The 23244-nt window shown below is 34.0% G+C and overlaps 2 protein-coding genes across 2 annotated transcripts; one reads left to right on the forward strand and one right to left on the reverse strand.

The window, feature by feature from the left end:
* The first annotated feature begins 11070 nt into the window (after positions 1 to 11070).
* LOC141724359 (plastidal glycolate/glycerate translocator 1, chloroplastic-like) lies at positions 11071 to 16798 on the forward strand. The gene is made up of 8 exons (XM_074526480.1): positions 11071 to 11198; positions 11302 to 11617; positions 12615 to 12876; positions 13002 to 13117; positions 13564 to 13673; positions 14549 to 14726; positions 15129 to 15258; positions 16305 to 16798. Exons 1-8 carry the CDS (start codon positions 11157 to 11159, stop codon positions 16453 to 16455), a joined length of 1305 nt encoding a protein of 434 aa, XP_074382581.1. The 5' UTR covers positions 11071 to 11156; the 3' UTR covers positions 16456 to 16798.
* A 1302-nt stretch (positions 16799 to 18100) lies between these two features.
* On the reverse strand, positions 18101 to 22451 carry LOC141724360 (polyadenylate-binding protein RBP45-like). The gene is made up of 7 exons (XM_074526481.1): positions 22046 to 22451; positions 20893 to 21370; positions 19498 to 19553; positions 19286 to 19416; positions 19104 to 19200; positions 18829 to 19016; positions 18101 to 18434 (listed from the first exon to the last, which is right to left on the reverse strand). The coding sequence occupies exons 1-6, from the start codon at positions 22364 to 22366 to the stop codon at positions 18840 to 18842; spliced, it is 1260 nt and encodes a 419-aa protein (XP_074382582.1). The 5' UTR covers positions 22367 to 22451; the 3' UTR covers positions 18101 to 18434; positions 18829 to 18839.
* Between the last annotated feature and the right edge of the window lie 793 nt (positions 22452 to 23244).

Raw genomic sequence — 23244 nt, forward strand, 5'->3', positions numbered from 1 at the left:
ACCCTCTTCTTGAGAGTAACCTTTAGCTACCAGTCTGACCTTGTTTCTCATTATAATACCATCTTCATCTAACTTGTTTCTGAATACCCATTTAGTGCATATCACTGACTTGTCCTTTGGTCAGGGTACCAGCTTCCATACCTTCTGCCTCTCAAACTGATTGAGTTACTCTTGCATAGAAATAACCCAATCTGGATCTTCAAGAACCTCATTCACTTTCTTAGGTTACATTCTTGAGAGAAACCCTGAAAAGTGACATTCATTCTGTGTGGCATGTCTAATTCTCACTCCTGTGTCAGGATCACCAATGATAAGTTCAAAGGGATGATCTCTGTTCCAATCTCTTTATCGAGGCAGATAAGATCTTGATGTTTCTCCTTGTTTAGCATGATGTTGAGTGTGAACTGTAGATCCTCTTCCTGCTCCCCCTGAGTTACTGCCACCATGACTTGATGATTCTGATCTTTGAGTAGTAGTTCTTGAAGGTGTTCCTGTATGATAATCATAATCATTGTTTCCACCATTACCACCACTTGATTCAGAATCAGCATTGCCATGATCTATAGGTATATCACTAGCAATCTCAGGTTCTTCTACATCCAAAGGATCATCTGACAGATTTTCAAATTTTAGAGATTCAGAATCCTTTTCTCTTTACAGGCTAGCCAATTTGGTGTCGTCGAATGTTACATTAAGGCTTTCAATCACCTTCTGATCGGTAATCATATAAACCCTGTAAGCTTTAGATTCCATAAAATAGCCAAGAAATATGATGTCCTCCGCTTTAGCATCAAACTTTCCCAGATGCTTATTTTCTTCCTTCAGCACAAAACATTTAGCTTCAAACACATGAAAGTATTTCAATGTTGGTTTCTTGTCAGCCATAATCTCATAAGGAGTCTTGTCATGATCTTTATTAATTAGAGTACGATTTTGAATATAACACGTTGTGTTGACAGTTCCAGCCTAGAATTAGGTAGGAAGTCTTGATTCACTTAGCATAGTCCTTGCTGCTTCAACCAAGGTTCGATTCTTCCTTTTTACTACTCCATCTTATTGTAGAGTTCTCGGGGCTGAGTACTGTCTCGAAATACCTTTTTATGTATAGAATTCATTTAGAAATGCATTCTTGAATTTTGGCCCATTTTCTGACCTGATCTTTCTAACAGGTAATTTCGCTTCCAACTCAATCTTCTTTATATGATCAACTATCAGTTGTGGTGCTTCATCCTTTAATTACAAGAATAGCACCCATGTGTACTTGGAGTAATCATCGACTATCACTAAAGCATATCTTTTCCTTGATAGTGACAGTATATTCATTGGACCAAATGAATCCATGTGAATTAACTAAAGAGGTTCAGTTATACTTGTCATTTCCTTGCTTCTGTGTGATGCTTTATTTGATTTCCCCTTTTCACATGCTTTATAGAGTCCTTCTTAACAGAATTCCATCTTTGGTAATCCTCTCACTAATTCTCTCTTAACCAGAGAGTTCATGTCTTGAAGTTCAAGTGCGAGAGCTTCTTGTGCCATAGCCAACTTTGTTCTGATGAAGCTTTGCTATAGAAACATCTCATTACTCCATCACAGGTAGACTTTAAGTCAGTTACGAATAGATTACCTTTCCTTACTCCCTGTAAAGCAAGCTTCTCATCTTTCATCTGAATGATCAAACATCTTTCTGGTCTAAAATCAACATTGTATCATTTGTCACAAAACTGACTGACACTAAGAAGATTATGCTTCAATCCTTCCACAAGAGAGATGTTTTCAATGATGACATTCTCAATTTCCAAATTGCCATATCCCTTAGTAAATCCTTTGTTGTCATCTCCAAAGGTAACTATAGGGCCAGCTTTTTCAACCACACCTGTGAGCAGGGACTTTTCTCTTGTCATGTGCCTAGTACAACCATTGTCCAGAATCCATATGATATTTTCCTTTCATACTTTACCCTGCAAACACAGATTGATTAAGAAGAATTTGGTACCTAAGTTTTATTGGGTCCTGAAGGTTTAGGGGTAGAGATAGAATCAACAAATGAAATCTTAAAAGGCTTAGCTTTCACTTTGATTGACTCCTTCTCAGTGTTAGTCTCAACAGGGTTGTCAGACTTAGAGATATGAGGTACTACAGTCTTGGCCTGTGTGTGCTCATTACTCATGCTTGTCTTAGTGTCAGTGCAAGTGCTAGCAATTGCATGAAAAGCCTTGAAATATTCAGACATGGTAACAAATGCACATGGCATACAACCAACTATGCCACATGGCTCATGAAAACTAGGCATATTAGGTATGGAAGGCACACTAGAAGTTGCAACATATTCTACTTTAGCTTTTATGTATGCATGTGTAAGGTGTGTAGCAGAATTACAACTATTACATAACTTTTTAGATGCAGATGAGAAAGCTACAAAATCAGATTTCTTATTTACACCTACCTTGCCATTTCTGTTCTTCTTAGCCTTAACCTTAGCACTCTCACTAGTCTTAGAGTTATCTATTGGGTCTGGTTTCTTAAGTGTGTCAGGTTCTTTCCTATCCACCTTGTTACCTAGGTCATCTTTGGATTTAGCTTTACTAGCTGGAGTCTTAGGGGATTTCTCTACCTTTTCTTTCTCTTTATCCTCAGCAATCAATTCCTCATTAATTAGAAAACTTACTTTATCCAAAAGTTCCGAAACAGACTCGGTGAACAACGGAGATGCAGCATCCTTAATAACATATGGTACCTTTTCTGAGATAAACATATTTATCTCAGATGCACCATTATGCTTCTTACTGTTCAGCTTAAAATAGTCAAGTCCTATTGAAGTCTTAGATTTAAATCTTTAACTATCTATTATCTCCTTATGAGTCAAAGTTGCATTCTTAAAAGCCTGTAATTTCTTTTCTAAATCAGCAATTTGGGTTATAAGAATGGCTTTTATGTCTGCGTTGCACTTACCCTTATTCTCTAGATATTCGTTCTTTTGTTTAAGGTCTTCTAAGCCAACTACAAGTAATACCAGTTCTTCATTTCTAGAGGTTAAACTCTCAGTTTTATGAACTAACTTATCATTTTCAAGTTTATATGCAAGCATGCTTGTATGAACATTATAAAATTCTAAAGTAAGTTCATGCACGGTAGATTTGTATTCAGACACGGACATGTCAATAGTTGTAAGTTCAGGAACCTGAAATGATTGTGGTGATTCCTTTGCAGAGTCTACCATAAGAGCTAGATTCACATACTCTTCCTCTTCATCTGAATCAGTACCATCCCATCTTTTTTCCTTCACCAATATATGCTCTTCCCTTTTCCTTAACCACATAAACATTCAGCTTCTGTTTCAGCTTCTCATTCTGCCTCTTCATATCTTCATAAATTTCCTTCTTTTTATAGGAATTTTTTCCTTTTGCTGCATTGGGTATTCTGTAATTAGATGCAAAGTGTCCCAACTCATTACAGTTGTAACATCTTATTTTGATCTTGTCTACCCAACTTGACTTGTAGCTTCCTCTGGAGCTTGACCCTGATGAGTAGCTTCCTTTCTGAAATCTCCCTGATGAACCCTTTGATTTGTAGTTGGGTTTCCTTCTGAATGTAACATGACTAAACTTTGCAGCCATGTATGCCATAGATTTATCCTCCAACTTTTCAAGTTCTTTCTGAGTGTAAAACTCACTTTCATCCTCTGGCTCACAATGAGCAATTTCAGCTACAACAAATTCCTTGATTATTGAGGAGGGTGCAACCTTGACTTCTTGGGTTTCAGGTTCACGAACTACAAGTGCAGTGGTTTTTACAAGTGTCGTACTCTTACTGTCAATAGAACCAGGTTCATAGATAATGGCTCTCTGCTCTTTCTCGAATTCATGGGTTCTTAGCTTTCCATAGATCACATCCAGATACATGGTAATAAAATCAGCTTTTTCCCTCATTGATGTGTTCTTTTGTTCCAGGTGAACTGGGAGCGTCGACATAAACTTTTTGTTTGACTCTCGTATAGGATAAACTTTCCCTTGTAGCTTTAATTCGCTTAACAGTCGTGTATATCTTTCAAAGAGTGAAGACAGTGTTTCTCCGAGTTGAAGTTTGAATGCCTCATACTGAGTAGTCAGAATATCCATCATGTTCTCCTTGACTTCTTTTGTACCTTCCATCAAAAGCTCAATGGTAACCCATATATCATTTGCACTATTACTTTCTAGAAGTTGATGACTCATATCATTATCGGTCGATTCCACAATTATGAGTTGAAGGCTTGTGTCCAGATTTATCAACTCCTTGTCAGTATCCGTATATTTAGACGGATCCCTGGGAGTAGATGAAGAAGGAATTCTTGCACCAGTTGCATTAATGGATTCAGCAACTACTTCCATCGGGACATAATGGCCATTCAGTAATATCCCAACATAAAGTGGATTCGACGCTTTCATAAACAACATCATCTTTTTCTTCCATAGGTTGTAATTCTCTCTGTTGAATGGGGGAACCTTGATACTTCCAATTTTTTGGTTATTCATCATCTTGGCGGAATTAAAATTATTTAAAGTTCAAAAATTTCAAGAAATGAGAATTTTTGAAAATTAAAAAAATTCACGAAACTTTTCAAGAACTTGTTTCTTTCTCCGAATCTTGATTTGTATGTCAATCAATAAGCTCCGATATCAATTGTTAGTCCCAAAGTATCGTAGAAGGGGGGGTTGAATACGATACCTACAATCTTTTTTGATTCATTACAAGTTCTTCGTTATAAGTACAGAATCAAAGTAGACACAAAACAATTCGAGGAATATATTGTTTTATTAATATAATCCTTGAGGTTGCTACAATCTAATCAATAAATTGATTAGCTACAATAAATTCAGCAGCACAACTTTGTGTTTACAAGTTAATAAATGAGGTTCTTTAATGGAGCTCCCGTAAAACACTTTATGTTAAACTGAAGAAGATAATCAAATGAATTTTCATTCATTTACTGTTATTGTAGTCTTCAATCTGTATTGGACAGGTGGCATCATTTTATCCATACAAAACCAAATCGATTGCTTCATTTTAATTTGAATAAACTTTCAAGTACTAACTAGCGACTAGAGAATCTCAACATACGACCATATACTTGTTTTGTTAACCTGCGACCATATAGACTTAACCTGCGACCACAATTGCTAACCTGCGACCATATAGTTTTGCCTTAGTAATTTTCTCTGTTTCCAATAGCTGTAACAAAAAACTATTTCTTTTGTGTTGCTGAATTAAATCTTTTCTGAAATGTTGATATTTGGTGCACTGGTCTAGTTCACAAACAACTAACATGAACTGATTTAATTTAATTCCTTTTACACTACAAAGCTGATACATCTTGGATGATTATTTCTAGCTTCAGCCACTGAACCCCTGATCTTCAATACTTCAAATCACACCATGTAACTGATACTGGAAGTCCTTTGATCTCTTATTCTTCATGGATGCTTGAACATGTTAATGAAATTCTTCCCATGACTTGATTGTGGACTTAGAGAGTCATTTACATCATTTGATTCTTTGAATTTATCATGTCTTCATCTTTAGGGTTCCTATGCTTCACAATTTAATATTGTTTATCTGTTTCTGTTTCATGTTCAGTTATAATGCATCAATTACATGTTACATTATATTATGCTTTACATTTGTGTTGTATTATTGTTGGTGAGACTTCGTAACTGTATGAACAATATACATGATAACTCAACATTAGATCAACACTAGGACATGACTGGTAAATAATACTACGTCTACACAATAAATCAGGAAGAAATGAAGACATGAAAAATACAAAGAATCAAAATATTAGAAGAAAGCTTGAAGTCTGTTTATAGGTCACTGAAAGAATTTCATTCATATGTTCATGCCGCAGTGAAGAATAAAGGTTAAAGACTTTCAGGGTTTCAGAAATATTGAAGATTCAGCATTGATTGAAGATAGACAGTGTTCGAAGTATAGGAATCTGAAGAATTGAAGACACGGTATAGACAGAGTTTAAAGAAGACAGTTACAGTCTTGAAGTTATACCCACTGATAAGAGTTCACTAATATATTCAAACGTCAGTGAAGAATAGTGAATGAAGTATTCAAGATTGTAGTAGCAATGAAGACATTATCTAATGTACCGGAAAGGATTCCAGTGAAAGTATATTTGTTTATTGACAATCAGTATTTGAAACGATGAAGTTGTTGCAAGCTTAACAATGTAATCAAGGATATAATACGGACACCTGAATCGAGGCTAGTCATCTGTGAACCAGACCAGTTGCTCTAGGCGTCAATGATTTGTGGAAGTAATCTGAGTATTATCATTAGGAAGATTGTTAAGTGAGTATTCGTATATGGATATGATAGATATATAGTTTATACGAAGACTCAGAGAGAAGACTTGAAGACGGGACAGTTTTAGCTTAAAAGCGTTCTACAGAAACTAAGTCAAAGGAATCACTATCTTGTAGTAGGAGTCACCATAATCAGTATACTGATTACCAGAAGCAATATCCTGGAAATAAAATTTAATATCACAGTACAGGAATTGGCCTTGACTTAATGGAGCATGCATGGGAATTTCTTTAAGGCAAAATGACTCCCCTAGCTATACTAGGGAGTCTTGGTCGCAAGTTAGTTCTTCCGTAGGAGCACAAGTCGCTGGTTAGAGCCTAGAGGGAAGATGTGGTCGCCGGTTAGGGATTCAAGCCAAGAAACTAAGTAAAAATCAATTCCCTAGCTACATGGTCACAAGTAACTATTTTTTCTAAGGCAAACTTCCCTCCATGGCTTCCAGTCGCAAGTAAAAGTCTCTAAGGGGGAATGCATGTCGCCAGTGAGTCGCAAGTAATGTTTTGGCTTGAAGAAACTAAGTCAAACTCCTTGAGAAAGCTAGTAGTCACCAGTTAGAGGAGATTGTGAAGAAACTAAGTACAAATATCCCTCTTCTAGCTACGTGATTGCAAGTAAGCATAAGAGAGCGCCTTGGAGTCACTAGTTAAGTTAAAAATGCTAAGGCAACTCCTCCACTTCCTTCTAGTCGCAAGAAACCCCTTCCTGGCATACCTGGTCGCGGGTAAGAATGCTTGGAATTAATTCTAAGTGCTAAAATCTCCTTGTATGCGCAAGTAAGGAAATGAAGTCCTAGGAACAAGTTTTCTCAGCCACACTTTATTGATTCATTCATTTGATTAATGTGTAAACAAATGATCACGTATTTCTATTGAATATAAAGCCTACACTACAGCACCAGATCAAAATAACAATTAAGTTTGTAATTGTTGTGTTCATCATCTTCTCTCCACGAGAGCTGGTGAAAACAAGCAGCAAAGAAAATACAGAAAAGCTCATTAAATATCCGTTTAACTTCTCACCGGAGAAACGTTATAATGCCCGATTCAATTCTTGTATATTCATAGGGGCATTATAATCGTTATCTGATAATTAGATCCTTAGGCATACAAAAAGATAGATCATTGTATAAGATTTAATTTGTAATATCTTTGTAGTAGCAAGAACATTGTTGTTCTTGGATTGTAGCTGGTTAATTTATTTACCGGAGTGTAGCAACACCCCCGAGAATTTATATATGAATATATACTTCCCCGAATATCTTGTATTCGTTATTTTATTGTTCCAAACACTATTCACCTCAAGAACACGGAACCACTAACCGAACGCTAAATTATTTTTCCGTAAAAGATTCGAAATAATTTTTTAATTTAGTGAGTATCGTATTTAACTTCCCATTCTACGATAATTCGGGATCTAACAATTATATACTGAACAAAATGTTTGCAATAGATATACGTCAATTACATAAGTATGAAACCTTAGCTGCTATCTCTCTCTCTTTCTCTCCTCCATAACATACAGATCATAGCATAGGTTTTCTGGGCGAACTGAGGTACGGATCGTTTTTGAGTGCTACGTATCTGTGGACGAAGTACTCTGAGCTGTTGTATCGTGGAAGTGATATTGCTGCAACCCAACACAGCGTAAGTGGGGCAATAATCTCTTTAAAAACAGTCTAGACTTCGCGAAGGCTAGGCGCCTCAGCTGTTAATAATTCTTTCAGATCTCTTAAAGATTCTCTTAGAGCTAAATGTTTTATCCTCTCTTTGTTAATTCAGTTACTAATTTATCTTGTTATTTTTGCTTTTGTGTTTAATCTTGTTATTTAGTTTAATTGTCTATTCTTGTTTAATCCTAATTATATATAAATGCCTCGTTGTTGCGCTTAGTGTTAATTTACGTGCCCCACACAAATTGGATTTATACAGTATAAATGGTACACAGTCTTCATGTTTGTGTGAACATTCATCTTAAAATAACTTGCCGAGGAATTAGAGTATTTATTATTCTATATATGAGTTCATTATTTAGTTTTGGATTTGTTGTCCTACTTCTAATTTCATTTTGTCAGGGTTTTATATAGGAATATAGGCTAAAATAGATCTAAACTACTTTGTGAAAAAATACCAAAAATACTGTTTTTTTAAGTTTTCTTGTGATTGTACTCATCTTTGAAAATTTTCGCAAAATGAAGCACTTATGCATCGAATTTTTTGTTTACATTATACGTTACTTTTATTACATTGAAAAAAGGCTTCAATACGAGATAAAATACGCCAAATATCATTATGAAAGAAATGATCATAAATGTTACTTGGAATATATTTTCTCTCTAAATAGTGAAATTTGAAATCAATACCACATTGCATTAAATAGTATTAACTTGAACCCCGTGTGATGCACGATTTTTCGTTAATATTTAAAAATTTTATTTATCTCGTCATATTATAATTTTAAAATACTTTTATAAATATATAATAATTAAAATCTTATAATTAAAATTATAGGAGAACCTGTGATCGGAGTTTAATAGGATAAGGTGATTATGTCTAGTAATTTAACAATTTATTAGTTTAACGGATATATAATACTATTTATTTATTTTGTAATAATAGGATAAATTGTGGTCGTAGTTTAGTTGAATAATTAGACATTGTCTAGTAGTTTAACAATTTAATAGTTTAACGGATATATAACACTATTTATTTATTATTTTAATAACCAAAATTATGAGATAACTGTTGAACCCAATTATAGCTCATTCTGATTATTATAATATAATATAATATAGATTCTCGTAGCTCTTGGGTTATGGATTTTGAATTTACGGGGTAATATGGATTAGGGGTGTACACGGTTTGGCCAACCCGACCAATCCAAACCGAACCGACCCTATTTCGGCCGAACCAAACCGATTTTTTTCAACCCGATATATAGTTGGGTTGAAAAAATGTCAACCCGATTTAATTGGGTTGGATATGGTTTTCGATAATTTTAAACCAATCCAACCCAACCCGATTAAAATATATATGTACATGCTAATAAGTTAATCCAAAATTATGTTTAGACCATTTACATAGATCCATATATCTCTAACTCTAAATGTAACTTATAACCTCCGTGTTCATAGTTCATTTCGTAACAACAATAGATGTTTAATTAGTGTTATATTTTTTACATTTATGATTCATTCCAATATTTAAAGCGTAAGTAATATTATTAGTACTTTTGATGTCGAAAATTAGATGTTTAAGACTATTCAATATGGAGGATTGTAATATTGTTTTGAACTATTTTCAAGTATTTTAAACTTTGAAACCTTATGTTATATTATAATTTTTTATATTAATTTTGTATATTTAATAAACCGATCAAACCGATCCAAACCGAACCAAACCGAAGTATACAAATTGGTTTGGGTTACAAATTTAAACGGTTTGGGTTGGGTTGAAATTTTGAAAACCGGAATTAATTGGGTTGGGTTGCTAAATTCTCCCAATCCGCCCAACCCGATCCGTGTACACCCCTAATATGGATGAGTAGAAAATAACCCGTTTGATCGAGTACGCTAGTAATAAATTTCTCCTTTTATTATAGTACTTCATCCTTCCCATTTGGATGTTTACGTTCATTATTTGCACGCATTTCGAGATTTTTATAAAGTATAGTTTCATATTGTTTTTTTAAATTTTTTTTGAATAAAAGTTTAAACATTAAACTTTTATTCAGTTTAAACATTAAATTTTTATTCAAAAAAAAATTTATGAAACTATATTTTAAACGAGCATTGAAAAACGTGCCAAAAGTAATTTAGACAATCGAGTGGGACAGAGGGAGTATGTGTTTTAGTGGCCGCGTATGCAAGAGCAAGGTTTGAAGGGTTTGTCTACTATGTGCTAATGGCACGTGCTAATCATTATATTTTATAATTTTGGTATATTTTGATTAGTGCAGTTGTTGTAAATACACGATTACATCAACTCAATAAGTATACCATAAAAAAATCGCAGTTTAAATATATTCGTATTAAAACTGTTCGTGAAAATGAAGTACAACCAAAATCAAGTGCAATTAATTTGCGTCAGAAATTTTGAATTCTATTAGAAGCTATGATTGAATTAAGAAAATAATACAAATAATATTATTTTAAAATAAAATGCCCAAATATCCCGTTATGTAAAATGAATCAAAATGTCACTCTAGTAATTACACAAAGTCACGTTTTAGACATTTTATATGCTTCATTGTATTTAAGATTGCTTCTGTAACTCGATATGAAAACTCCATTTTTTGTTAAAAAAAACTGAAAATTTGTATTTTATAATTAAAAATTTAAAAATAAATAGTTTTGCAAAAAATTAGAAAAATAATAATATGTTTGCAAAAAAAAATTGAACTTGGGTATTTCAAATGATAGTATTTTAAACCGCTTATAAAATAATTCATTTGTACTTTCCATTATACAAGTGATAATATTTTCATTTTAATAAATATTTTATATATTTTTCGCTAAAGAGAAATTTACGTAAAAGTGATCATATGCTTATTCTGCTTGTTTCACAAAAATTACTTTTCTTCACATTCAGGTTTCAAAACTATTTATTAGATTAAAGATAATTTAGATAAATTTATTTACTGCGACTTAAAAAACAAACAAAAAAAAAATATTTCGGGAAAAAAAGATAAATTTGTTTCACTTTAATGTATGATAACTGTAGATATTTTATGTTCCAAAATAGTTGCCGATTAAACAAAGATTTAGCTCGTGCCTGGTGGGGTCATCTCTAAACTCTCTAACATCCATGGAGGATCCTACTGTCACCTCCAACACCCTCAAACACACTGTAAGTATAGATTATGTCTTTCATGTCTTAAACTTTTAATTTTAATAATTTTCTTGAAATGGGTATTTTTGTTTTGATACATATAATATGTGTACACTACTAGGTGTTGGAGGCAATGCATTTGGTTGCTTCACTTGGGATTATAATAGCACTTGATAAAATCTTGGCTCAGGCTTTTGTTGTTATGGGGATTAAGTTTCCCAGTGCACTGTTTGGGATGTTTTGTATTTTCTCCATTCTTGTGTTTCTTGATTTCAACTTCCCTGTTGCAGCAATTAATTCCATGATTTTTTTTGAGCCTGCACTTCTGTTTATTCAGAGGTGGCTTCCTTTGTTTTATGTTCCTGCCTTGGTGGTCTTGCCTATTTCTATTCAGGATATTCCTGCGGCTTCTGGGCTCAAAATCTGCTTTATTATCGGTATGATTATGTATGTATGGTATTGAAATGTTGTATAGTATTGTTCTAGCTCATTTCGATTGTGATTTGTGGAGCATTTATGTTGAAATGAAACAAAAAAAAATTGAATTTTTATAGTTGTATGAGAAATGATTGAAAATTTGTACTCTGGTTAGGCTTCTTTTCCGACTTAAGTTCTGAATTGTTGTTTAATTGATCTCTAATACAAGGCAATGGCATGGATCTTGCAGAAAAAATAAGGGACTTTTAGGGTTTTTTAGCAGATTCTAAATCACGGTTAAGAAAAATATGAGTGAAGTATTGTGCTTTAGTGAGACTTATTTTACAAACATGTAATTTGGTTTATTCATGGTTCACTTCCTGTATTTTGGTATTGTGCATCGATTATGATCATGGTTGTCACGTCGATGAGTCGAGGCGAGTTGACGGACCTCCAGCTAGTCGTTGACTAGTCGACAAAAAAATAATAATAAAAACATAATATATTAATATAAAGTAAAAATACTATATATACACACACACATTTGTATATATATTATGTATTTTAGATTTCTAAGTTCTAGGTTTTAAGTTCCAACTCCCTCCACAATGTTCTATTTCAGATTTTCAGAAATTAAGAATCCGATACTTGGAGAGAATGATGAAGTCTAGAAGAGTTAACAAATAACTACAAAGAAACGTACTTGCAATCATGTGAAATATGTAACAACTGATCAATAACAATTGTGTGATACAACTGTGATGTGATGTGGTAGTGCAGCATGAAAAAAAAATTATGCAGAAAAAATATTTACATTCAGCGGCTCGACTAGTCGACCGCTTAGTCGACCAGGCGACCGAAATATCGACATTCAGCTAGTCGACATGTTTAGCCGACATCCAATCACGGCTTAGTCGACTAGTCGGCGACTAGTCGACCGACATGACAACCATGATTATGATTAGTCAAACCACTTCTTGATGAGATATAGCATTGATTTTTAGCTTTTTTCTGCAGTTGGAGGTTGGCTAGCTACACTAATTGTTGCAGGTTGTACAGCTATTTCTGTACGAAAAATGGTTAAAACAGAACTGATACCTGCTGAGCCAATGTCAAGGCCTTCTTCCTTTTCTCAGACAGAGGTCAGGGTTTGGAGTGGCATCTTCCTTGTATCATTTCTAGGAGCACTTATTCACCCAACATTACTCGGAACACACGCAATTACATATCTACCATTTTTCCTGGCAGCTACAGTTTTAGGCTACATGGTTGGTTGTAGGTAAGTCTAGTTTGATCCTAGTCAAGATTATACTATTTACAAATCTGTAAGAAAATTTTAATCTAAATTGTTGAAAGTATAGCTAATTAAATATATGGTAAATTGGTTGGATAATCTTTCATCAGACTGCCATCATATGTGATGAAAATTATCCATCCAATCATTTCTTGTGTACTATTTGCAGTAATTGCAGCAGTTGCTTTTGGGTTTCTTTCACGAGAAGGGTTCTATAATGTTCTAGGTAAATGATAAACATATTTGGTTGAATCTTCTACATATGCTATGGACAGAGTTCAATAATCTTTAAAATAGGTGGCATCTCATTCCAACAAGCACTCTGAATTAATTGCAATATCAGGAAGATTTATCTGACAAGGTATTTGTCAGGATAAATTTCAGTGAAACTGGTCTGCGAATATGGAACGTTAAATACATACCATGAAGCAATATAGCTAATATTAGAAAATAGAATAAACTTCCTTAGATGTGGCGTATTCCATTTTACCTTCATTCTTCATGCTTCGTGCGTTGTTTTGTGATTGACTTTGTACAAAGTTCATATAAATTTTAGAGGATTCTTGTATAGGCACTTGTTTTTCCTTTGCTTCTTTTGCAAATTGGTTGACTATTTTACGTGATCAGATTTTTGCTTCTGATCTTGATGTCTGTGCCTGTTTTAATATACAGGATGTTATCTTACAAAAGTCCCATCAAACCCTGGTGCTGGTGACATTCTAATGGGACTTTTGAATTCTGTTATTCTCTCGTTTGCCTTCTCAATGTATAAACAGAAAAAGGTAAATGCTTTTTAATTAATGTATAAAGAGAGAGGTAAATGGTTACTCTTGTAGATCAGTATCTATTATTTATGTTCAAACATGGTGCTAGCAGGTATGTAAAATTATCTTGATCTATTAGCAAGTTCAAAGAATGCCCGGTAATGATGTACTATATGGTTCTTCAGGCTGTTCATTTTGTTTTGATAATTTGGTGATGGTTACAAATGTGGCAGATAAAATTATGCGATTTGTGAAAGTCACTCGGTTTGATCCCTGATTTCTTTTCGTGAGTCAAAGAAGTGTTCTGAGGAGCTGGAATTAGTCAAGTCTGAACACCTAAAATTCACTAAAAGGGGGATTTTGTTGCAAGTTGATTATTTGTTGTGTTCAAGGTTAAACAACAAATAATGCTAATATGTAAATCTAGATGATTAATGGTAAATCTCAAAACCTTCATAGATATTTATCAAAAAAAAATGAAATCAAAACCTTCATAGACTAGGATTAGGTCGAAGGATGCTAGCTTCCTTGCTAGGGAAGATGTATACCTAAAAAATCAATATTCATGTAGGGTGTGATTGTGTTAAACTGTTTGACAAGAGAGCAAGTATTCTGGTCAAATATTAAAGAGAGAATGTAAAGAGAAGCAGAGCACCTACTATCAAGGGAGTATTAAAGAGTGTTCACCTTTAAAGTTGAACAGAGTGGGACGTATATACTGCAAGTATGTTATTCTTTATGTTCATTATTAATAAACAAAAAATAAAATATAAACCTATCTATGCCCATCATTTTTATGGCATTGTTCGCATTTTATCACTTAAACCGGAGATAATGAGTTTGCTTAGTAACGATGTTCATTTTTGTAAATCTGTTTTTAATATGTTTTTCAGCTTGTCAGGAGACACGCAACCGAGATTTTCACAGCAGTGATCATCTCAGCCTTATTTTCATTGTATTCCACTGCAATTGTGGGACGCCTTGTTGGGCTAGAACAATATCTGACTGTATCGATTCTACCTAGATGTATAACTGTGGCATTGGCACTCAGCATTGCCTCACTCTTTGATGGTATGTATTTTTTTTCCTTCTATTGCAGGATTTGTAAATGATATCCTGAAATACAGTGATCAATTCTACATATTTAAATGAACCAAATCTGCACTAGTATATTGTTTTCTCCTTCTACATAAGAAGGAAACAAGAACCACTATATAGGGACTTGAATACCCCTATATACAGATTTAATTATTTCTTTTACCTATCTCTAAATGCTTAATCTTACTATTGGGTTCACAACTTGAAACTCATGTTGTAAATTGTAAATGATATTTTTGTCTTACATTTACTTAATGTCCACACAGAAAATTCACTCAAAACGGATAGTTGTTGTCAAGTCTTTTACTCATTTTAGCATATTCCATTTCCATGATAGTACTAACTTGCTAATCTTTCTTCCCAAAATTGTTGTAGTTGCCAATTCATCCATCACAGCCGCAGTTGTTGTACTAACGGGTTTGGTTGGAGCCAATTTTGTGAAATTGGTACTTGATAAACTGCGGTTTCAGGATCCTATTGCTCGTGGAGTTGCTACTGCATCCAGGTATGCAATTGTGTACATGTAAATTAAATTTTCATCATATTGAATCTTGACGGTAATGTGCAATCTATTTATTAAGAACTAATGAAGTTGAAACAACTTTTTTGTTTATAAAACATCTTTAGCTGGCTCATGGCTTAAGCACTCTTAGTCCAAACGAGAGAAACACGTAGATGAGAAAACCTCAGGGTGCCTTTGCTTGAAAGAAATTTATTTGTTATATACCTAGTATAGTCATTCTCTACAGGCACATCAATTCATTGTTCATATGCCTTCTTTACTTCTTACTATATATCCACATGCTCAGAGTTTTTAGGCATAACACCTACTAAAGCATTATATGTTCTTGGCTGTTTACTGGGGCAGTCCTATTAGGTCTACTCGCCTAGGTATTTTTCTGTAATTTTAGATTTATATCGTGTTAAGGTCCATTTAAGGGGAAGTCAGCACTGTTTCTCGCTACAGCCTAATGCTAAAACCATTTAAACAAATGAGTAGACTATCAGCCTTCTTTTTTGTTTTGAATGCAACAATTTAAGCAAGTTTAACTACCGGAACTGAACTTGCACAGTTGCATGGTTGCGAATTTTGGGTTAAAACAGTAAAATTAGATCAAGGCCATGACAATCACACAAGACAGTAACTTACCTGCTCCAGTCATAGCGAGCTACTCCAAAAGGCGTACTAGTATGATGTTGGTATGTTCACTACTAAAATTACAATCATAAGATAGCTTTTATGGATGAAGAAATTGGGCAAAAGAAAACTCACTTGGGCGGTGTACCTGCCACGGGATGCCAGCATTGTAGTCAATAGATGATCCAGGCAAAGCATCAAAGTCTGCTTATTAAATAACTAAGACTATTGCTTTGTCATATCTGAAGCTTGTCACTTCATTTCCCTGCTGGGTGATCCATTGGTAGTTATGCTTGTATAATGGTTATTTGTTTCTGGTATTTCTCTATACTTGATCAGAGCTTCTTGCATTGATTATATTGGGTTTACACCATATTTAACAGTACGGAATATATTTATACTTTGTGTTGCAGTTGTCATGGATTTGGAACAGCCGCACTGTCAGCAAACGAGCCTGAGGCTCTTCCATTTTGTGCTATTGCCTATGCTCTTACCGGAATATCTGCATCTCTCTTCTGTTCAGTACCAGTATTCAGGGAAAATCTGTTGGCCGTAGTTGGCTGAAAGGATCACCACTGATTATGAGATCACAATCTGCTCATCATTTGCAATTTGGAGAGTGGGATCATTAATGAGATTGTCAGTTCTATAGCAACCTCAGAAAGTCATGAATCATGATATAGCATATATGTTTTACTAGTCGTAAAAATGGTCCCATTCATGATATAGCATATATGTTTTACTAGTAGTAAAAATGGTCCCATATATCTAATTGTAAATTTAGATTATAGTGTAATAATTTAGTATCAGGATATAGTGTTTTGGTGTCACCCAGAATTTTCAAACCAATTTTCAAACCGTACACCCTTTAGACCTGATTTGACGTTATCCAGAATTTCTACTTCCATCTTTTATTTGAAGCTTAATTCTTGCAATAATATAAGAGTAATCTTAAAATCGTTTATGCCCTACTCGGGAGTTTTAAAAATGGACGAAAGCAGATGTAAAGAAAATCAAGTAACAAAACTTTCACCTCTCTTCATGCTCCACAGATTTTTCAAGGAGGGCGAAAGATAAACAATCATTTTTTTAATACTTTGTAATAAAAATAACAATTATGGGAGACGATGGTTGAAAATACCGATTTCAATACGCATTATTCAATAAAGTATTGATAATACAAAAAAATACGCACAAGAAGTTTGAATACCGAATATCATACGCATTTCATAATATGGTATTCCAGTCATTTTTATAAAAAGATATCCAACGAATGCGTATTAGAGAGCGGGTATTACTCGGCTCTTTATCAGTTTATCTTCTCTTTCTCACCCTTACACACATCCTTGTACCATCCTTTCTCATCCCGCAGTTTCAGTTAGTCATCTATCCCGAATGTAGTATTCAATCGGGTTTCCTTGTACCATCCTTTCTCATCCCGCAGTTTCAGTTAGTCATCTATCCCGAATGTAGTATTCAATCGGGTTTCATTTGATATAGAAAAAACGGTATAATTGCATTATCTCTTTGAAGGTGGTGAATGCAAGTAAAAATATTATATACTTTCACTTCAAATATGGGATTAAAGCAAAAACAATTTGTTTATTATTTTTTTTAAAAAAAAAACTTGATATACAAATAGGGAAAATATACCTTCGTTAGTTAATTTATAATTTCTTAGATTTAAGGATATAATAGTAACTTGCAATCATTCATATACTTTCCTTACAACTCGGGAGCATGTTCATAAAATTAATTTCACTATTGTATAAATTTTTAAACCCTGGAGCAAGCGAGTGAAACATTTTACTTCTCCCATAAATTACCAGTTGCCACTATCAAAGCAAAGCGAATGTGGAATTAAATTTGTAATGCATACTTTATCAATATTTCTGCTGAGAACTTGTTATGAATTTCACAATTACATGACATCACAAAGTTCAAAATAAGAGCCCCACTTAGGCTGGGGGTCTATTTATAGTACATAGTAGCTAAAAGTTGCAATTTCAGAAAATAACCCAAACTCCATAGAAAAATGGGCAATTGACCACATTACTCACTAAGTTAATCATAATCTGCCCCTATCAAGGTTGCAGTCCATTCACAAGCTAGAGTGTAACAAATTACTTTTTTTTATCTAAATCATAATAACAATACCAGCTTTTCTTAATCCTTATTGAAATGTTATAAGCAGAAATGATTCAGACACTGTCAAAAATGGACAATGATATAAGAACCTCCTTGCCCATTAGAAGTATATATATCAACTATAAACAATCACCCAACTTAACACAATAATCACTACAATAGTTCCCAGAGAGACTAAAATTTGAGGTCGGGGATGGCATGAGCAAAACAGATAACTCAAGTTCTACTAATAATTAACATAAAGATAGGTAATTGCCTAGAGAACTGAAGATGAAACACTGATCTTGAAAACTACATAAACTTGTAGATGCACTTCCTCGAAAAATCTGCAAACAAGGTTTGATCAATTCCCATGCTAGCTAGCTTCTTGTAAATGTCATCGACCCAGCAAATCACTACAAAGAAAAGAATTAGAGACCTTTAGAATTTTGATGTTGTGTCTAATTAAAAATTGTGGACAACTAAGAGCAATTTTAATAGGAGAATTTGCTCTGATGTATTAGTTAACAAGACTAGAAACACATCTAACAATGGATACCATTGACTTCATTGGTTACTTATATTTAAAGTTATAAATATGTAAAAAAGAATGTGTACAAAACTGTTTTTGTAAGATGGTTTCGCACTAAAAAACCACTGGATTCAACGTTTTAATCAAAGAGAAACTTCTAAGCTTAGCAACTTTATATAACTATATTATAATACTTTTCCGGCCTTTAATCTGACTCCATAGACACAAGGTCAAGGCACAATAAAAGCACAATAAAAAATGGGATGTAAGAATGCAACCTGAGTCTCTACTACTGTTGCTGCTGATTCTGGGGATAATTTGCATAACCTGGGTAACCTCCATAAGAAACATTAGGACCTTGGGAAGGTGGCGCATATCCATAAGTTTCATATCCCTGTCCATACCCGTAATACCCAGCACCACCACCACCACCACCACCATTCCACTGGTTGGGATCTACTTGGGGCTAAACAAGCACATAGGATAGATCACAGATGTGTCAGCCATTAAAATATCATTACAAGACAATTGAATAAGTTTTAAATTAATCAACCTGTTTGTTTGAAGGAGTACGACCCCAAGAAAGCCTAATATTTTGTCCACCCAACTGAGTCCCGTTCAACCTACTCAAAGCTTCCTCGGCACGAGCTCTGTAGTTGCAGTAAACAACCAGGGACAAATTTACATTACTACAATGCCAACTGGATACCAATGATATGTTCTAATGAAAGGTACCTTTCAGCAAATTGAACAAAGCCGCATCGCTTCCCTACAGGAATTTTCACATGTTCCAATTGCCCATGTACGCCAAACACCTGCCTCAAATATTCTTCGGACACACTAGGATCCAAACCACCAACAAATATCTGTAGAAAGAAGTCAATATTTCGTTAATATATGTATGCAAAAAATATCATAATGATCAAACTTGAGGTACATGTACTAACTGTAGTATTATTTGGATCATCCTCACTTTGAGCTCCTTGAGTGATTTGGTATGTGGCTGCAAATAACAAAGTGTCAAGATGAAGGCAATAAAGAAGTGATAGAAAGGTAAGTAAATTTATTTAAATTACCAAATATCTATGTATGTAGTCACTGATATTAATCAAACGCCATATGCACATTTAAAGCACAAAGGCTTCCTGGAGCATAAGTGTAACGCGTAATGCGCGGATTTCTCGGAAACAAGTTACTATACATATATGATATATGATATATATAGTAACATTATAAATTTACAGAAAATCAGACTCTTATAAGACAAACTGAATTGTAATAAAGGATAAATCAACCATATTCATCGCATATTTCAAAGTCTAAATTTTAGAATAATTTTTAAGTAAAAGTAACAAATAAAAACAAAAACAGAAGTTGGCCGCAATTTAGTCATAATTTAGTAGAAACTTGTATAAAAAACTTTTCTCTATGTAGTCAACATTATTAAACGTGATATGCACATGAAAGCGCAAAGGCCTCCGGGAGCATAAGCACAACGAGCGCAGACTCATCGGAAACAAGTAAATATACATATATGATATGTACATGGTATATAATGTAAAAACATTACAAATTTATAGATGATAAGACACTTCAAAGCCAAACTGAATTTTCACAAATGATACATCAACCAAATTCAGCACATTATCGAAGTCTAGAATAATTTGAAGTCAAAGTAACAAATAAAAACAAGAACATGAGTTAGCCAGTTTTTTGTTTTATCGTAGGGAACCCGCAAACTCTGGTTCAGAAGGCATAATCATAAATTCTCATCTCGTGGGATTCGAACATGTGACCAAGAAGATAATTATCCCCTCTTTAACCAACTGAGCCAACCCTTGCGGGCAAACTTGTATGCTTAGGCATACAAACTTGTATCACAAATCAAATACGAGACATTATGCTTAGGCAATCATACTGATATACTAGGTAATTTAGTAAGGAAATCAGTTATAATACAAGGAATATACTGATCCATAACTAATTAGTAAAATCACTGAAAATACAAGGAATAACAAGAATATATGAAAAATGATATGTGTATGTATCACCAGTATACATGTTTTTATACATACAAAAATCAGTATATACGAGAAGAAATATGTAACATTTGATGAGAAGTGATCACTTCAATTATGTCGCATCGCAAACACACACAAGACCAGTGAAAGTATTGAACTTATTAACATTTGGATGGCTAAATGAAAATTCAAAGATAAAAATACAAATAAGAAACAACACAAAATAGCTAAATAAATTCAAGCACAAAATAACTGTCTAAATGTATCACAAATTACAGAAATATTATATCATAAGGCTGGTAGAAAGTCATTGAGTTGTACCTTTTGCGGGCTGTTGAATTCCCGTGCTCTTCTTGTTGTTAGCAGCTGGGCCAATACGCATGGGCCTACTTGAACACATAACTCCATTCATCTCAGTCATAGCTCGCAACTGTTCGCTCTCATCCCCAAACTTGACAAAACCATAACCCTTAGAGCGGGATGTCTCCTTATCAATTACAACCTTTGCTCCTCTAACCGATGGATAGTATGCCCTGAAAGTCTCCTGAAGAGTGTAGTCCGAAACATCGGCAGCCAAATCCCCAACAAATATTGTATAGTCAATCATATCATCCGGACGCTTTTCACCAACCCCAAAAGATGCCCAATTCAGCCTAAAATTTTTCTGAACAGTTGGCATTGGCGTACCATTATATGTCTGCAAAGTCCTCTCAGCTACCGCACGACTCACGAACTCAATAAAGCCATAGCCTTCTGGCTGACCAGTGGACTTGTTACGAATAACTTTTGCAGACAAAACCTACACATAATAATAACCTTGAGTCTAAAAAATAGAGTAATATGCAAAATTGTAACGTTCTAAATAAAAAAAGCGCAAAATTAATAAATAGACTCATAATCCCTGTAAAACATGACATATAATTTGGGAAACATATGAAGTTGATCACTCGTTTCATTCAAATATATCATTACTTTCCAGTTTGACTCAAATTGATGACTAATTTAACAATTTGTATCAAATAAATCATCTGCCAATGACTAAATCGATACAAGATTTTAACTTTTTAATAACTAACTTGATACAAAATTTCAAATTAGTAATCAAATTGAGTCAAACTGGAAAGTAATGACCCATTTGATACATTTGGATGAAATGAGTGATGGATGAGTTTGATATTTTTCCCCACATAATTTACACTGATTTCGCACAAATAAATAACTTTCTAATCTAACATACTCAAAAAAACAACCACAAACAGATATCTAGGTGTACAACCGAACTGAATAGAACTCGACACGACCTAATACTGGAGAATTTCCTTATACAACTTAATATATATATATATATATATGAATTTCCTTATACAACTTAAAATATATATATATATAATGCAGTAAGTAGTATCACATATCCAATTCTCATATCATAAATTTGTGCAAACATAACAATTAAACAACAGAATTAAAAAGGTACCTCTCCAGATTGACCACCAAAGCAGTTAGCAAGATAACCCTCATCCATAAAATACTCCAAATCTCCGATCCAAAGGGTACGAATCTCATCTCCAGTCGCCGGCGCCGCAACGGCGGCCTGAGGCGGCGGGTAATACACCTGCTGCTGCTGTTGCGGAGGCGCGTAATGCTGCTGTTGTTGCTGAAGCGGCGGCGCGTACTGCTGTTGCGCGAGCTGAGGCTGCGGCTGTTGTTGAAACTGAGGTGGTTGTTGATACCATTGCTGTTGTTGTTGGTGGTGGTAGTGAGCAGGGTTGATTGGAGCTGCTTGTGCTGGTTGCATCCTCTCAGCTTCCTTCCCAATAAACCCTAGATTATTCAATTTTATAGATACGATACGATTAATTTAGGGGATATGTCAAGTCCGGAGAGGGCGTGTGGGTTTATATATCAGCACCCCCGTAACTGGACCACAACTGGGTGGGTTGGTCAGGTTCACAGACACTAAAAAAAATGACCCAATTTTAATAATCGGGTTGGGCAGATAAAATTGGTTTGGATTAATAAAGTTGTGTTTGATTGGACTTTGATCCAAAAATATGGGTTACATTTCTTTTATTTTATGCTATATTTCGGAAATTGGCTTGGTCCGGTTAGAAATAATAAAATAAAGACCTACTTTCAATATTTTGGGTTATAAAAAATTGGCCTATTAATCAAAAAAACATATTTATGATTCAATCTTGTCGATTTTGGTCGATTAGGTTGAAGTAAAAATATATAAATTTGTTAAAAATATCGTGCATCTATAATTATTTGATTGAAGATAAATTTTACGGATTGATACCACATGTTATGTCAGTGAAACATACAAATTTTAAGTTTAATAAGATATTTATAAATTTTTTGCCTTGGTATTTCATATATTCGGGTACAAATCTCATCTCATCAATATAGTAATATCTTCTTTACCAAATTTTACATATTTTCACCCAATATGGTTATCCTTCAATCTTTCGCATTCTAAAAATTAACAACAATCTTTATAAAATAATGAGATCAGGTAATATTTAATAAAATATAGAGTGTGGGCTACTTGTTCAGTACTCAAATATTGAACGATTCAATTGAGATTTCATTTAAGAAATCAAAATTTTTTAGTTAATCAAAAATCCTAAAATTTCGATAAAAATATTGTCATTAACTCATTCAATCATTAAA

The sequence above is a fragment of the Apium graveolens genome, chromosome 5 (assembly GCF_009905375.1).
Source record: "Apium graveolens cultivar Ventura chromosome 5, ASM990537v1, whole genome shotgun sequence".
NCBI lineage: Eukaryota > Viridiplantae > Streptophyta > Magnoliopsida > Apiales > Apiaceae > Apium > Apium graveolens.